The sequence below is a fragment of the Dipodomys ordii genome, unplaced genomic scaffold (genome assembly GCF_000151885.1).
Source record: "Dipodomys ordii isolate 6190 unplaced genomic scaffold, Dord_2.0 Scaffold62, whole genome shotgun sequence".
In the NCBI taxonomy this organism is placed as follows: domain Eukaryota; kingdom Metazoa; phylum Chordata; class Mammalia; order Rodentia; family Heteromyidae; genus Dipodomys; species Dipodomys ordii.
Genome location: NW_012267278.1, coordinates 9282871 through 9300731, shown reverse-complemented (window position 1 = coordinate 9300731; position 17861 = coordinate 9282871). Strand labels below are relative to the sequence as shown.

The 17861-nt window shown below is 35.3% G+C and overlaps 1 protein-coding gene across 2 annotated transcripts in view; it reads right to left on the bottom strand.

The window, feature by feature from the left end:
- Fbxl4 (F-box and leucine-rich repeat protein 4) overlaps window positions 1–17861 on the bottom strand; it is a 76299-nt gene that overhangs the window by 35518 nt on the left and 22920 nt on the right. For both annotated transcript variants that reach the window (XM_013022436.1, XM_013022437.1), the window contains exons 5-6: window positions 14741–14985; window positions 6595–6808 (exon numbers count right to left, since the gene is read on the bottom strand). In XM_013022436.1, coding sequence (XP_012877890.1) covers window positions 6595–6808; window positions 14741–14985 — 459 coding nt within the window. The remainder of the gene's footprint in view (window positions 1–6594; window positions 6809–14740; window positions 14986–17861) is intronic.

The window sequence follows — 17861 nt, the reverse complement described above, 5'->3', positions numbered from 1 at the left end:
ATGCAAGGCAAGTGCTCTACCACTGAGCCACCTTCCCAGCCCCATGAAGCCAATCTTTTAACATAACAACAATAAAGATAAAAGTGGCACTAGTAATTTAAAAGCAAACAATACGTCCCAGAAAGTTCAATTTCATTCATTGTTTTTCTTCTTACACTTCCTTAGAGAAAGTGGAGACATTTAAAATCAGCTGGGGCTACTTTTGTGGGAGATTTAGAGAGAGGCCAATTGTCTAAATCTTGTTTTCTTATTCTCCAATTGCTCCTACTACTAACATCATTAAGTGTAAGATTTAAAGCTTGTGCATAAGGTACAGAAGAAGGAGGTGAATAAATGCTTGAGTGACAAGAGGCAGTTGTTCACACACTGACAGGAAAACCAGGGCAGTCTCTGCTTCTTGGTTTCAAAGAAGCCAGATAATTGTCGCTAATTGTTTTTTCCTGTGAGTTTCTTTGTGCCCACTGGAGCCTGGGATGATTATCCAAGAAGGGAAATACAGAAATGAGTGCAAGTTTAGGGAGAACACCTAACAAACACAGTGGGAAGCATTACAAGTAAACCCTGCCTGGTTAAGTTTTTCTCAATTTCAAACTTTCCATTTATATCATTTAATTTTATTTTTAAATTTTATTGTACATCAACTATAGATAAATGAAAAAAATACTATAAACTTTTCACCACAACTAATATTAGAAACATTGTTTATCACTTTTATGGCATTCTAGCAGATGGCTTATATATTTAATAGAAAGTAAGATAGGACACCACTTAAATTTTATCTAATTTATTCACACATTGACTTTACAGCTATCTGTAAGCAACTGAAGGAAATTATCTACACTTTGGTAAAAATGTATACATTTCCACTCTTGATACATAAAAGCTCCTCAGTCTTGATAAATCATACTTTAAAAAAATATAGTGATATACCACGTCTCAATAGGCAAATTAATGAAAATGCAGACTAATGACTAGCTGACAATTCCATCATGATAATATGTAACATTTCAAAAGTATCTTATTGGACATATTTTCACAAATCATCACAAATGCAATATTCCTTACCAGTTTAGATTTGAGAATGGAGGGTCCTAAAAGAAAAAGATTTTTTTTTTTTTTTGGATCCAGTCGTGGGGCCTGAACTATGGTCCTGGGCATTGTCCCTCAGCTCTTCAGCTCATGGCTAGCGCTCTACCACTTGAGCCACAGTGCCACTTCCGGCTTTTTTCTTATGTGGTGCTGAGGAATTGAACCCAGGGTCTCAAGCATGCAAGGCAAGCGCTCTACCACTGAACCACCTTCCCAGCCCCAAGAAAAAGATTTTATATCACCACGAATAGTGAATCATTTGATCACAGAACAATAAAAAAAAAAGATGATAATCTTGATTCAGTATTTGAGAACACTTCTTTTATCCTGGGAATCAGACTTGTCACCAACAAGGCTATAACTAATACCATGGTATCCTTCCCATCAAACTAGTTTATCTCTTGAACTCTAGCTAAGTAGTACTTAAGTCAATTCTACTACTAAAAAGGAAAATGCCATGATACTTTTAAAAGGGGATTATATTTAACAATGTATATTTTAATTTATATTATTTCCCATTTATTCAAGTTATTCCAAATCAAATAGTTTCCTAATTCACTTTTTTAATTTGGTATAACATAAAGCTGATAAAATAGAATGAAAACATAGATCAATCTCATTAAGGACAACAAAAGCACACATGTAAAAACCCTTACAAAGTATTTACATGAGTCAAGTACTGTTTTACATACTTTAAATCTTATACTTAATGATAGTAGTAGTAGCAGCACTTAAAGAGAAGGAAAGATTTAGGCAATTGGTCTCTCTCTAAACCTCCCAAAGAACTGGCCCCAGCTGATTTTAAATGTCTTTGCTTTCTCCAATGAAGTGAAATAAGAAAAACAGAATGTATGAAATTGAACTTTCTGGGAGGTATTGTTTGCTTTTAAATTACTAGGGCCACTTTTATTTTTATTGTTGCTAAGTTAAAACAGTGTGTGTGTGTGTGTGTGTATGTGCGCGCGCGCACATGCATGCATGTGCACATGCATACACACACATTGGTTCAAGGGCTTAAACTCAGGGCCTGGGTGTTATCCCTAAGCGTTTGTGCTCAAGGCTAGCACTCTACCACTTAGACCACAGCTCCAATTCTGGCTTTTTGGTAGTTAATTGGAGATAAGAGTCTCACAGGCTGGCTTCAAACCATGATCCTCAGATACCAGCCTCCTGAATAGCTAAAATTATAGGTGTAAGCCACCAACATGCAGCCAAGGTCTAAAATTTTAACATACATTTTATAAAGTATTCTCTATTAAATAATGATAATAAAAACTACTTATCAGAAAGTAACACCAAATACCATATATAACAAACACAGGGAAAGATCAACATCGTGAAAATGGCAATACTTCCCAAGGCTATCTACAAAATCAATGAGATACCAATCAATATTCCAACCTCATTCTTCAAGGAAATAGAAGAGGCAATACAAAAATTCATATGGAACAATAAAAGACCCCGAATAGCAAAAAAGGATCCTTAACAGAAAGAACAGTGCTGGAGGAATATCAATACCAAATTTCAAAACAGCTTGGTACTGGCACAAGAACAGACCTCAGGACCAATGGAATAGAATTGAAAACCCAGAAATGAACCTAAAGACCTATAGCCATCTAATCGTTGATAAGGGAGCTAAAAAAATAGAATGGAAGAAAGACAGCCTCTTCAGTAAATGGTGCTGGAAAAATTGGTTAATCACTTGTAGAAAACTAAAGCTAGATCCTTATATATCACTCCAAATGGATCAAAGACCTCGGTCAAAGCAGACACTCTGAAAACATGACAGGATGGAACAGGAGAAACCCAAGTCTCCTTGGCATAAGCCGAAATTTTCTTAATAGAGACCCAGATACACAACAAATCAAAGAAAGGTTGGACAAATGGGACTGCATGAAATTGCAGAGCTTCTGCATGGCAAAGGACATAGCTAGCAAGATCAATAGAAAGCCCACGGCTTGGGAGAAGATCTTCACAAGCCATACAACGGACAAGGGTGTCATATCAAAAATATACTGGAACTCAAAAAATTAAATCCCCCAACAACAAATTCTCCAAGAAACAACTGCCCAATAAATAAGTGGGCTAAAGACTTAAAGAGAAACTTCTCTGAAGAGGAAAGAAGGATGCCAATAGACACATGAAGAAATGCTCAACCTCCCTAGCCATAAAAGAAATGCAAATCAAACCAATATTGAGATACCACCTCACCCTAGTTAGAATGGCTATAATCAAGAATTCTAATAACAACAGATGCTGGAAGGGATGTGGACAGAAGGAAACCTTAGTACATTGTTGGTGTGAGTGTAAACTTGTTCAACCACTTTGGAAAGTAGTATGGAGGTTCCTCAAAAGACTCCACATAGAGCTCCCCTATAACCAAGCAATCCCACTTTTGGGCATTTACCCAAATGATCACAAACAAGACCATACTAAAGCTACCAGCACAACTATGTTTATTGCAGCATTATTTACCATAGCTAAGATATGAAAGCAACCCAGATGCCCCTCAGTAGATGAATGGATCAAGAAAATGTGGTATATATACACAATGGAATTCTATGTTTCCATCAGAAAGAATGACATTGTCCCATTTGTTAGGAAATGGAAAGAATTGGAAAATGGAAAATTGGAAATGGAAAAAATTATATTAAGTAAAGTAAGCCAGGCCCCAAGAAACATAGGTCCCGTGGTTTCCCTTATTTGCTATAACTAGTATATGTCTGAGTCAAGCAGAAAAGGTCAGACAAGTTGATGTTAGGGGAATGAACCCCAAGATAAGTATTCAAATGTTTTTTTTCTTTCATACAATTGTTTCTAACATATTTATAAGATTATTTCTAGGTTGCTTTGTATGTCCCTCCCCCACAGTATAACCCCTGCTTTCACTGTATTTGATGTTGGTATAATTTGTGGAAGGGAAGGGCAAAACCAAATCGTTTAACTAGGGACACAGGTGGACCCATTGCAACAATGAGATGTCCAAGACATTATGTCGATAAACGATCTTTACAACTTTGGTGGGCAGCGGGATGATGGGATTGGGAGTAGGGAAAGTATGTGAAGGGGGGGATGGGAAGGGGAAACAAAGAGGAGACAACAATGCTTGATAAGAAATGTACTCGTTATCTTGCCCATGTAATTTTAACTCCTCTGTACAGTATTCTCACAAAAAAATAAATAAATAGGAAAAAAAAACACAGTAAGCTACATGAGTTATCTGTTTAGTAAACTACTGAATTTCAAGTACCTAGAACAATGCCTGGCACTTAACAGGTACTCAGATATTTAGTGTATGAATATAAAAAAAATAAAGAATCCTGCTACATTAGGAGTAACACTGATAAGAAAATCCAAAAGACATAAATAAAAGAAAAACTATTATAATACTTATAAGCATTTGTTATGGTAAGCAGAAACAGGTGTATTATTTTTAATTAAAATTTTCTTTACACTAAACTAACCAGTTAAAATAAAATGAAAGGGAAAAACACGTGAAACTGTAACATGCAATAGAAAACTTTAACTAGAAAGGTCTAGGATCTAAGTGAAAACACATGTTCTTAGATGTAAAATAAACCTGTATGAGCAGCTGAAACACATATTAGAAAGCAAAATGAAATGCAATTAATGAACTTTTAAGTAAACTCCTTGCTAAAAGACACTTTGAAAGAATGACCACCTTTCACTTCATATAGTAAAACACTCTAGAAAACTGCCCTTGATATCACTACTACCTATTAGTATTTAGTTTATATTGCAGATACTAATTTTACATGTAGTTTTAGTTTTCACAAATGACCCAATGAGACCTGTATCTTTATCACCCTCATTTTAGAAACAAGGAGATACTGAATACCATTAACAAAAAAAAACATTTAGACAGGCATTGGTGTGCTGTAGTGGGAAAGTCATTGGCATATCATTCTGGAAAAGTATTCCTCATTCATTCACTTAATAAATACTCAACAGATAGCCAATCTTTACTAAATTCTACTCCAGATGGAAATGTGGCATTGAAAAAGATAAACATTATACATCCTAATATTAGGAGATAGAATACAACCAAAAACTAAAAGTAACTTCATAGCAAAAGGGATAAGAAAAAGGAATTAAAATAAACTAGGAGAAAAGTCACTTCTGTGAGTATTCAAGAATCCATTTAAACAATGGAATGAGCTAGAAAAGTAAAATATTTAAATATAAATTATGAAAACTAAGCTGGGAAAACATTCTAGATAAGCAGAAAAGTCCTGAGCTGGAACCAAGTATGGAATGGAAAAATAGGTCAACATTCTTGGAGTCCAGGGATGAGATATGTGAAAAAAAAATAGGTGCTTACTACAGGTACATGTATGAACCCAACAACACCACTTCTAGGACTTTATTCTACAAAGATAGCCTGCATATTTAAAAATATGTAAATCTGGGCCTCACGACTGTAATCCCACATACTCAGGAGGCTGAGATCTGAGGACTGCAGTTCAAAGCCAGCCTGAAGAGGAAAGTCCGTCCATGAGACTCTTTTTTTTTTTGGGAGGGTCCGGTCATGGGGCCTGAACTCTGGGCCTGGTCACTGTCCCTCAGCTCTTCAGCTCAAGGCTAGCGCTCTACCACTTGAATCACAGCGCCACTTCCGTCTTTTTTCTATTTTCTTTATGTAGTGCTGAGGAATTGAACCCAGGGCCTCAGGCTTGCAAGGCAAGCGCTCTACCACTGAGCCACCTTCTCAGCCCCCATCCATGAGACTCTTATCTCCAATAAACCACTCAGAAAACTGGAAGTGTCACTGTGGTTCAAGTGGTATAGTGCTCGCCTTGAGCTGAAGAGCTAAGGGACAGTGCCCAGGCCCAGAGTTCAAGCCCCGCGACAGACAGAAAAATACAAAAAGCAAAAAAACTGATGTACAGAGCTATATACATGCATACACATAAAATAAGATATATGCAGGGGTGAGATTCCATGGTGTCACTCCTTTGAACAATTAACAGTTTAACAAAACAACAATGGTATTTGTTGTTGTTGTTGGTGGTGGTGGTGGTGGTGGTGGTTGTGAAGCTTGAACTCTGGGCCTGGGTGCTGTCCCCGAGCTCTTCAGCTCAAGGTGAATGCTCTACCACTTGAGCCACAGTGCCACTTCCAGGCATGGGAAATTTTAACCCCAATGTCTGGTCATGGATATATTACACTATCCTCTCATTTCTCTAATTCATTCCCTGCAATCATTTCAGCTCACCCCAGCCTGCTGGCTCAGTTCACCTGTTCACACACAAACAGCACAGCATCACCAACGTTTTGAATGAGGGGAAGAAAACATTTCCTTATACTTTAAAAACATTAATACATTCTAACTCAAAAATGATAGAACTAGCTCTAATATTTTCTTGTAGTTAAATGAACACAACTTTTATTTTAAAAATCAGAAACCACCTTAGAAACAATGAAAGGCAACTTAATATTCAGTTGACTGTTAGACTTGGAAAGCTGCAAATGAGTTATTCTTACCTCTACTTTTGTTCGATAAAGAATGAGTCGTTTCAGGCTGCATAATTTGGCAATGTGGTTGAAAGCTTGAGGTGGCAGTTTATCACATGATGAGAGATTTAAGTCCTGGAGATTTGGACACATCTCAGAAATAACTTCCAAGCAGGTTTCATTAAGGAAGTGGCTGCAAGACAGTTCAAGACGTACTAATTCAGATCCGCAACCCTTCAGAAACCTGTGAAAACAATACTCCATGTGAATTTCATAAAATTCAAACACATTTTTCTAAGAACTCTGAAATTCTATCACCTCTTAGCAAACATGTTTAGAAAAAATGTATTTCTATTAGAGAAAATATAACTTGTTTCGCTTAAATTTCCATTCACTGCATACTGAAAGATTCATGGTTAGGCTAAAATAAATCAACTTGAGAAGATAAAATGGATTTGCATTATATAAAGTCAGATAATGCTAACTGGAAAGTTCAAAAAGCAAAATACATACTTTTACTTACCTGTAACTTACTCCTGAGTTGGTAAACCAAAAAAATAAAACTATAAACTCTTCAAGAAAACTTCCCCCTAAAATGTCCCTACTCGTTAGTGGGTAGTGCATTTTGCATGCTGCATACAAAATGACAGCTTTAATTAAATGATCTCAAAACATTCAACTAGCTTTTACTCAATTCAGAAAATTTCTAATTGGTTTAAATGCCGTTATCATTTAGTGACTGACCTGCTTGCTGTTGAAACCATTATGAAACATTCGATTGTAGTTTCTCATAAAATATGTAAGAATACTCTAAAATGAAGGACACAAAATGCTTGAAACCAGAGTACTTATCATAATTACAATTGGAAGAAAAACAGTTCTGTCCATAAACTATCACCTGAAAACAATCTAAAAGTAAACATGAATCTAGGAGTGTTTGAATCTATGAACTTTTATTAGCTAACTAAGCAAGTCAAATTGCAAACAATGCACCAATTATTCCAGCCTGGGTCTCTTGACATAACCTTGACGTTGGTGCCATGTCAGCAATATTAGCACTATTAATTTATGACGTAGCATTTTTCTCACATAATTTGAAGAGCTGACAACGATATACAAAATATAGTTGAAATAAATCATATCACTTGTGTAAATAAAGGAACACTAAACTAGAAGTCAAAAGATGGATCCACCCCCTTACCTCTGCCTAGCAATGATGTGGGAACAAACATTCACCCTTGTCTCAGCATTTCCCCTGCTGTAAAAGTCAGACTTGAACAGCACTGGACAGCGCCAGCCTTGTGGTTTTTCACTATCAAACAGTATGTGGAAGCAGTTTGCAAAGGTCAAAGTGCCCAAACATATTCAAATATAGGTTAAATATTAACTAGCATAAATGTAAACAATAACAAAATTAGTTGTTATAGGTTCAATTACTGCAAATAACCCAGTAGATCATACATATTATTTACAGCTGAACTTTTTTTTTTGGGGGGGGCAGGTGGTTCTGGGTCTTAAATTGGTCGTGGGCCTGGGTGCTGTTTCCTAGCTCTTTTTGCTCTAGGCTACCACTCTACTACTCAAGCCACCGTACCACTTTTGGCTTTTTCTGCGATTAATTGGAGATATGACTCTCGTGAACTTTCCTGCCCTGGATGGCTTTGAACCACGATCCTCAGATCTCAGCTTCCTGAGTAGCTAGTGCTACCAGAACCCGCCCGGATGAACACTTATTTTTAATTATTTGCAGCCTGTGTTCTGTTTTCCCTGAATTCACTTTTAACTACTAAATTCAATGGACTCTCTTCATCAGTATTTATATTATGTGATTTATTTGTGACATTTCACATGACTGCCCATGCCTTCCTTAGAAAGGTGATCGATGGCTCTCACTCCTGTGATTCTCACTCCTTGATCTTCTCAATGAGTTCTCACCACTATTTCCTATGCCTGCTGAATGAGCTAAACGGCACTGTACATGGAGTACATTCATTCATTTAAGCATGCCACTCATTTATTGAGTTCCACTCTTATGCAAGCAGTGAAAGTACTAAGAATATAGCAGTAGACAAAAAGTAGTCCCAACTTTCACGAAGCTTACATTCTGGTGAAAGAGGGAGACTAGAAACAAATGAGTAAAATAAATAGTGACAGTGAGAGAGTGAAAAGAACCTGAAGTGAAAGGATGAGCAAAGCAGATGTTGGGAGGAAGAACATTACAAGCAAAGGGAGGGGCGAGTACCTTCCTGGACAGGATGACAAACAGAGCAAGGAAGAGTAAGGAAGCTGATTCAGAAGGGACAATGTGAGGGGGAATGAACAAATCAGAGGCTGGTTGGAAGTTTAATACCACTAAGAAGACTTGGATTTTTATTTTGGATAGGATTCTGAATCACAAAAGGTTTTGAGTAGAGCAAGGACACCACTTCCTTGTGTTTTGTTAGAATCACCCTGGGTTTTTGTGTAAACTAATTTAAAGCAATAAGAATGAAATTAGGGGAATCATTTCAACGTTCAGGGCAGAAGATAGGACCCTGGACCAACTGATAACACCAAATGTGGTAGCAAACTGTCTGGATCTGGACCAAAATATGACATATCTCTCACATACTGAATAGAACTCTAGCATTATCCCATTATAATTTTCCTTTAGCCTGAATTTCTTTATTTATCATTATTTTATATTTGGTTTATAAGCTGCTTCAACGCCTTTGGCAACTGAAAGAGATCCTCATTGCACACAGAACTTGCTATGACATCAGATAATCCATTTGAGGATAGTCAGTTGAGTGAATGAGCTTTTCCAGATTCAAAATTCATTCATAAATTATTTTTCCTCTGTTTTTGAACAAAGTTCTAGTGATTAAAGCTATTTTTTTCTTAATAGGGTCAATCTATTCTCAAGAAATATGATGAAAACAACATTTTTATCTTACTTTTAATATGTAAGTAATTGTGGTGAGTTCATTATTTATAAGCTAGAAATATGAAAATGAATATAGTTATAAGAGTTAACAAATGCCCTATTTTTATTTGATAATTCAAACTTATTTATATATTACAAAAGTTAAATGAGCATATTAACACTCTTAGAATTGAAAGCTTTAGGCATCTTATCTCTTTATGGCCTTTATTATTTGGCAAAGCACTTTGATCTACATTTCTTTTTCATATCTGACTTAGAATGACTTGAAATTCCTTTTTCCTTTCATTATTGAACTTTTCTCCTGCAAAGAATTTATAGAGTACTGTCAAGCTAGTCACCAGGAAGCCAACTGTTAAGAGATAGAAGAAAACTTCCAAGTTGATTTAATGAATGATAGAATTTCAAAGTACAATAAAGACAATGACCATAACCATACTGCCTTCTCATTTTTTCTTCTTTACTCTCAGGAAAGAAGAATACTGTGCATTTTCACTCTGAGAAGATTATTTGGTCAATATATGTCCATGATCTCTTCCTAACTTCCAAGTTCTGTACTACTTCCCTTTTCATAATATCTCTATCCCAAGAAGGCAGAAATAGCAGTTGACTGTGTAGTCAAACAGAAACCATTTCTTTCCTTATTGGACCACAGTTACATACATAGTTGTATTGTTATTCAACTAGTAATTCATCTTAACCATGGTGTCTCACAAAAGAAAAACTACAGCTTCTATATTTTCTGAAGCCTAGTCATTCTACACTATAAATTCTCATGAAGTACTTCCTGATATTGAAGTTTTTATGAGACCTAAGTTCAGATAAACAATCCTGAACTACATCTTCTACTATGAGGAAAAGGAGTCTCTGAAGAGAGAAATAAATTACTTATCCTCATGAGGTAAATTAATTTGTCCAAAGGAATACAAGTACATAAGAAGTAATTTACTAAATGGTAACTTGCACCCTAAAATAATTAACATCACATGAATGAGTGATTTGATCTGAGTTTACTCATCACAAATAGTAATCCTTAACAACCTGCCTCAAGCATAAAGGTAAGGGGAGAATTAGATGTAAATATCCATGGCTTCTGATTCCTAATCTTGTACTTTGTGACCTGATCCCACTGAGTTTTACAAAACAGTGTATTTAAGTAATTTTAATTCAAAATAACTTGGAACATTATTTAATATGTGGTCCATAATAGAGCCATTAAAAAACTCCTTGCTTTTCTATGGCACTATCTAGCAATGCTAGAAAGAGGGGAAAAGAAAGTTTTACAGTTGTTTCTATTTTCTTTGCGTTGATGATCTGATATACAAAATCTAAAAGATAGGCAGGCAACTAAATAAATATATGGATGGGCAATAAATTCCTTACACTACAAAACTGACAAAAATATCTAATAATGTTCTTGAGTCTAGAAACAATCCAGGAATATTTCCTGAAAAAAAAGAATCAAAACTACTTAAGGTAAGTAGAAGGGTCAAAGGTAAAAACTCACATATAACTGAGGTAGAACTCAGAGTGATTCAACACTGTGAAGAAAAATGGCACTGTTAAAGTGGACTTAAGACTTTTTGAACAGAATTATGTGACTTAGCACAAGCAGACAAGGAGGCAAAGACATATCCAAAAGAAATGTATTATGAAAAAGGAATTATAATTGATGTGATTTTAATGAGTAATGAAATATATAGCAGTGAATAGTCAAGTCACAAATCTGTGGCTGCTATAGGATTTTAATAACTGATTAAAAGTTTTAAGTTCTCTTTATTTCAATTGAATCTACTCCTTGGCTATTCTAAAAATAAAAATGCTAAGAAGTTCTTTAAAATCCAGTCAAACAGTTCTAACTTGTAAGGATAAGACTTTTTAGGCAGTGAAAGTAAACTATATAAAACTTTCCCAAAGACCTGCTCAAAAACAAGCAGCTTATCATCATTGGTCTCTAGTTTTAAAATACCTTTTCTTTTAAGTATTATAAATAAGTCTTCTTCATAGTAATGAGCATAAATAGACCATACTTATTCATAGATTATTCATTAATAATCAAGCCATGAATATTTATTGTTTATTCTGGGACTGCTGCCTACAAGCCATAATGACTGTCAATTCAGAGTCAAGTCAAGGGGCCCACAGCAATCAGCAGGCAAAATTCCAATATGCCCCCACCCACTAAATTTTTTCTCTCTCTTTAAACTTTCTCTTCTTAATAAAAACAGTGACTATGCTTAAATGAATGCTAGCAAAATTTATGGTCTTACTGGCTGATATATTACAGCAAAATATGGAAAAGTTAAATTTATGTATGTGCTTTTGTGATTATTCAAACAGCCCCACAGCGACTAACCTCGATGAATTGAAAAGTGGAAGAGGAATTGCTAGTGAAAAAGTGGATTGGAGCTCTAACTTTGCAAAAGAAGATCTTTATCCATTACCATTCTAAATTTTAAAAGACAGCACTATTGTTATCTTCCCACACTGTTTCTTCACATGCATCTGAGTAAGCCACATACAAGTGTTTTGTTTTTTTTTAATTGGATGAATGTTTGACATTTTCCTCATTGCTGTCATGATTTTACGTGGCACTTTGCCCAAGAAGCTGAACTTCAGCCATTCACTACAAATGCTTTTTTCTTTTAATTTTATAACATTTTTAAAATTTAATTTTATTGTCAAGGTGATGTACAAGGTGATGTATATAAGGTAGTGAGTACATTTCTTGTCAAACTTGTTACCCCCCATTTTTCTCCCACTTTCCACTGCTTTAACTGTTAGTTCCTACCTGTTATTTTACTTATAAAAATATGTAAAGGAAATGTTTACATGTTTATCTTTGTATCTTTATCTTCTCTGTAGAAGCAAGGAACTGCATAGTATAACTCAAATATATGTTACATGGTCCAAGGGATATGTAAAAGCATAAAAGCAAATAATAAATTAACAAACAAAAGACAAGTAAATTCTTCAACAGTGGAAAACACTGGGGAAAGAGCTCTATGTGTAGTTAAATGTCTGGAAGTGATAATATAAAATGAAAAATAATTTTCACTGATATCACTTGTTCTGTCTCATATTCATTTTGCTGTGGTTTATGAATCAATAGACATGCTCTCAATATTCAGCTATAATCAAATTCAATTCTCCTTGGTTTTATTTTTTTTAATTTTTTTAAATTTTTTTTTGGGTCCGGTCGTGGGGCCTGAACTCTGGGCCTGGGTGCTGTCCCTCAGCTCTTCAGCTCAAGGCTAGCGCTCTACCACTTGAGCCACAGCGCCACTTCCGGCTTATTTCTTATGTGGTGCTGAGAAATCGAACCCAGGGCCTCGAGCATGCAAGGCAAGTGCTCTACCACTGAGCCACCTTCCCAGCCCCTCTCCTTGGTTTTATTAGAATAAAAATTGTAGTTAAAGTGTTTGTTCTGGTAGGGAGAGAAGCAGAAAGGACTAATTGGTGGGATTCAGATGATAGCATAGTACGGAATGTATTTTGACCTGAAGTATTTTGAACTGAAGGACACTAAATGGTCTCAAAGCAGCTTCAGAACCAAGGTTTCCTTGACTTTTCTGCCCTCAAATCCCTTTGAGATTTGAGAATTCTTCTTCCTCAAAGACAGGTCATAAAAACTAGATCTTTGTTTCCAACAAAGCCTAAACATATTTTAACCTTCACTTGCTTTTGTGCTTAAGAACTGGCAATAAAGAAATTCTGACTGATCACTGCCCAATAGGTCATAAGGCCCTTATCCAGAGGAATCCTGCCCCATATTCAGAAGGAAGACATGCTGCTACAGAGTGGCCAAGATGACTCTGAAGAGGAAAATCTTGCTAGGCTTCCCCACTCAGTCTATACTATTAGATCACACATTTTTGGTCCAATCATATCTCTAATTTCCTGTCCTTGCCTCACCAAACCTAAGTGTAACATCAGGTAACTTCTCTTTCATCCTTGAGTCTTCATTCTGAAGGATCTTGTACCATGTAAAACTGTGTTTAAGTAAACTTGTTAACCTTTTTTCTTGTTAACCTGTCTTTTGATATAGGGGTTTCAGCCATGACCTTTATGATAGAGAGGAAAGGGGTCACTATGTCTCTGAACCTACAAAAGTGTTCCATTGGGCAAATGTCACTTTTCTAGCAATATATCCTGTCCCATGGATCTATTTCCGGCAGAAAAGAAACCAAGCACACCCAAGATATGCTGTGGGCCATTCCTGCTTGTGTTTGTTTTAATTTGATGCATGTTAATATCTTGTCTTGAATGTCAATGTTGATGTATTGAACACATTGTTACCAATGCACATATTATGAGTTCATTCAAGTTATTTCTTTCTAGAACGTTATCTTTGTTTCATTATATGAGCCACAAGGAAATAAAGATCCATATACAAATTTATAATTTATAGATAACTATACAAAAATGAGTTTATCCGAAATATGTGTTGTTCCCTTTCAGTTTGCAAAAACAGTATAAAATAGTAATTAAGTAGCAAGTAATTTCCCCAAAGTTTCTAGTTCATTATCTAACTTCATGAAAATTATGGGATTGTAAAAATGTACAATGAGAATCACTACCATCAAGGTTAAGAGAAAAACACCTGTTTGTATCATAAGAAAAACTACTGTGGCATTACTAAATGAATATGCACTTATGCAAGCTTTCAAATGTTTAACAGGTGACATTTAATAGTAAGGAAACTAAATGCTTAAATAGAAAGGAGCAGAAAACACCTGGGCAGGTCTGCAAGTGTGGTCGTCTAGTTAGCATGCAATTGCATTTTCAACATAATTAGTTTAAATGAGCTTCTAAATTTGGGTGATGTATTGCACATGTAATTAAGATTTAATTAAAAATGTTCTGTAATAAATTGTTTTCCATTTCTGACAAATCACATTAGAGAGGTAGATTTTGATTTGGAAATAGTTTTTTGTTTAATGTGTTAATCATCTGTGCTGGAAAGATGAGAAAGGAAAAAAAGGAGTTCTGTTGAAAGTCACTTGAGATTTAAAAAATAAGAGGTGAATGTATAGTTTCACTTCTTGTAATTATGAAGTTCAACTGGAGAAGATGGAAAAACTCATTGGATTTTATCAGCAGTACCATTTTAAATAGTAGCTGTATTTCTTACTTATTTCTATAAAATATATAGTACACAATTAAATTTTTTTTATTATGAAAACTCTCATATAACAAGTATGGTCTGCTTATGAAAGCACTGTCTACAAAATGTAGACATTTTGTACTAACCTGCTAAATCCTGCAACAGAGATGAAGCCCCTATTGCCAGTCCAGGATAAATTGAGCCATTGGACAAGAGTGCATCGAGTCTGCAGAAATTCTAGAGAAGTGTCATTTACTTTTGCCCAGTAAGGTTGCAAATTGAGGTGGATGTATTGTAGAGGATCACAGCAATGCTGGTTCAGCAGTTTGCAAGTCTGTGCTAATCTACACAGGTCAGGTAATGTAAGATGATTCAGAATCAGTTGAATAAGCTACACAAAAGAAAGAAAGAAAATCAATCATGAGTGAAAAACAGTATCATTTCATTAAGCGCATAGTATGGTCTAATAAAAAACAATGCCACTTCTAATAATATTTTCATATACTAAACTAACATTCACCAAAATTATCCAAATGGAAAGAAACCATAAATACATGACTGTACTGCATTTCAAGATGGTTGAAATATTCAATTCATGTTGATAGCTCATTTTCTTAGGATACAAAGATATTTTTATAATCTGCTAAATAATAATTTATTTCCAGACTCAATATTTACTGTATGGCAAACTTTGGTAACACAGAAAAAAACTTTCCACTCTCAATATTCTTAGAATTCAAGGGAAATAAAGTATATTTGTTAAGTGAGGGAAATCAAGTATATTTGTATCAAGTATATTTAGGTAAGAGAGGTTAAAATTTTAATGTAGGCATTTAGTTTTTATTCTACAATTATGCTCATTAATATCAATGACCTTCAGTTTGCTTTCTCAGCTCAGTTTAGTCCAAATCCTCTTATAAATTTTCTTTGTAGTAACTTTCCATCTACTGACCCCTAAACTGTTCACTGACTTGTTCCCACTTGGCTCTGATGTATTTGCAGTTGAGACCAATCTTTCTCTCCAAGTGCAAAATCCCATTCCATGGTCTCTATCTGTACAACTATAACTCTGTTGACATGTAAAATACTGCACAAACAAAAAGAAGACCAAACACTGAAGAAAGGTAAAAAACAAGTTTTTTATTCTCTTCCCTCAATTCTAATTCTTCCTTCTCTCCACAGATAAGTACCATTAACAGTTTTTGTAATATCGTCTGATAAATGTTTGTGAATTTCTTCGACACGTATCTATTCTTAGATATGCACTAAAAGAAAATGTACCTGGTTCCACATCCTTCTTTTCTCATTTAATGATACACATTGTAGATCTCTATCTACACAAATAGACCCACCTCATTCCATTTTGCTAATGTGACATAACTTATTGATGTATTTTCTTTTTTCCTATTGCAAATAATATTGCACTATCATTCTGTGTATGTATTAGTTATATATGTTCATCTCAGAAAACTGAAAATATATCTTTAGAATAGATTATATGCATTTAAACGTTTTGACATAAGCACAAAATTGCTCTTCTAAATATTCCATCAATTTATCTTTCAGCAATCAGTATATAAAATTGCCATTCACCTACATACTAGACAATAATGACATCAAAACGTTATCATTTGGTGGCAAAGCAAAAAAAAAAAAAAAACAACCATGGGAAATGTATAAAACCATTCTTCCCCTTCTGCTCCTTATTTTTTAATATTTTTATTTTTTCTAGATTACAGAAATTTAACCTTTGCCAAAATTTCCCTATTAGTCTCTATTACACAATTCTATTGTTTTATTTATGAATTCTACCATTTCTTTCTTTCTGCCTGCCTGCCTTCCTTCCTTTCTTTTTGTTGGTTGTGGGGCTTGAACTTGAACTCTGGGCTTGGGCACTATCCCTCAGCTCTTCAGCTCAAGACGAGCACTCTATCGCTTGAGCCACAGCGCCACTTGCCATTTTCCAATGGTTTATTGGAGATAAGAGTCTCATGGACTTACCTGCCCAGGCTGACTTTGAACTGTGATCCTTAGATCTCAGCCTCCTGAGTAGCTAGGATTACAAGCGTGAGCCACCAGCGCTTGAATTAATTCTACCATTTCAAAATCTAGGTAAAATAAATTTCTAAATTTTTAACATTGTATTTATTGGAATATGCTGATTGACTACAAATGAAAATCATGACTAATACCACCACCACGCTATCATTCTTTACCAGAATTTTCTTGATTATTTTAACTTTTTAGGCTAATTTTTCAATAAAAATTCTGCTAGTGTTTAAAGCTGGAGCTTACTGAATATACAGTTACTTTAAGGAAAACTAACACTTTTGTTTTACTGTGTCTTGCTACTGAAGGGCATATAGTATGACTTACTGCTTAACAAATTTTTAAGCTTCCAAAGAAGTAATCCATTCTCCAAGTGATCTGTTTCTACTACTTCTAAGCTAGATCCTAGACCCCAAGAAACTACACTATCAGTGTCCCATGATCCTCTCTCCCAATTCTCCTTCTTTCCTCCTCCCCATTAAGTGTCCAAACTGTTATCATTTCATGCAAGTTAAGGTACTGTTACTGTAGTAAAATGTGAAGGGGATTTCTAGGTTGGTTAAAATTTGGATAAATTTCTCATTAAAAATGAGATTATACCATCTTTAGCAACACGGTAGTTTTCAGTGGGAGACATAAATGCTTGGTTCTTTTTCCCCTTACCCCTTCCTGGATATTTGGAAAGGGTAAGGAGAGGTTTTGGAGACACATAACTAAGGAATACTACTAACATTTGATGTCCTGGAGACAGAAGTGATAAATATACTACTGAAGGACTTCCATAGAGACACACTGAAAACAAGACTTCAGACTAGGCACTCAGTACTGGCCTAGTCCAAAAATTAAGTTAAGCAAATATAGACTAGCATTGGTTCTAAGAGAATTCAATGTATATCCTACAAAATTAAGAAGAGTAAGGGAGGAGGTGGGTAGGAAAATGATGGGTGAGAATGTTGAAAGAGGTAACATTAAGATGCATTGTAGAAGGTCACCGGTGGCTCACGCATGTAATCCTAGCTACTCAGGAGGTGGAGATCTGAGGATTGTGGTTCAAAGCCAGTCTGGGCAGGAAAGTCCATGAAACTCTTATCTCCAATAAACCACCAAAAAAATGGAAGTGTCACTGTAGCTCAAGAGGTAGAGCGCTAGCCTTGAGCTGAAGAGCTGAGGGACAGCGCTCAAGCCCAGAGTTCAAGCCCCATGCTCGACAAAAAAAAA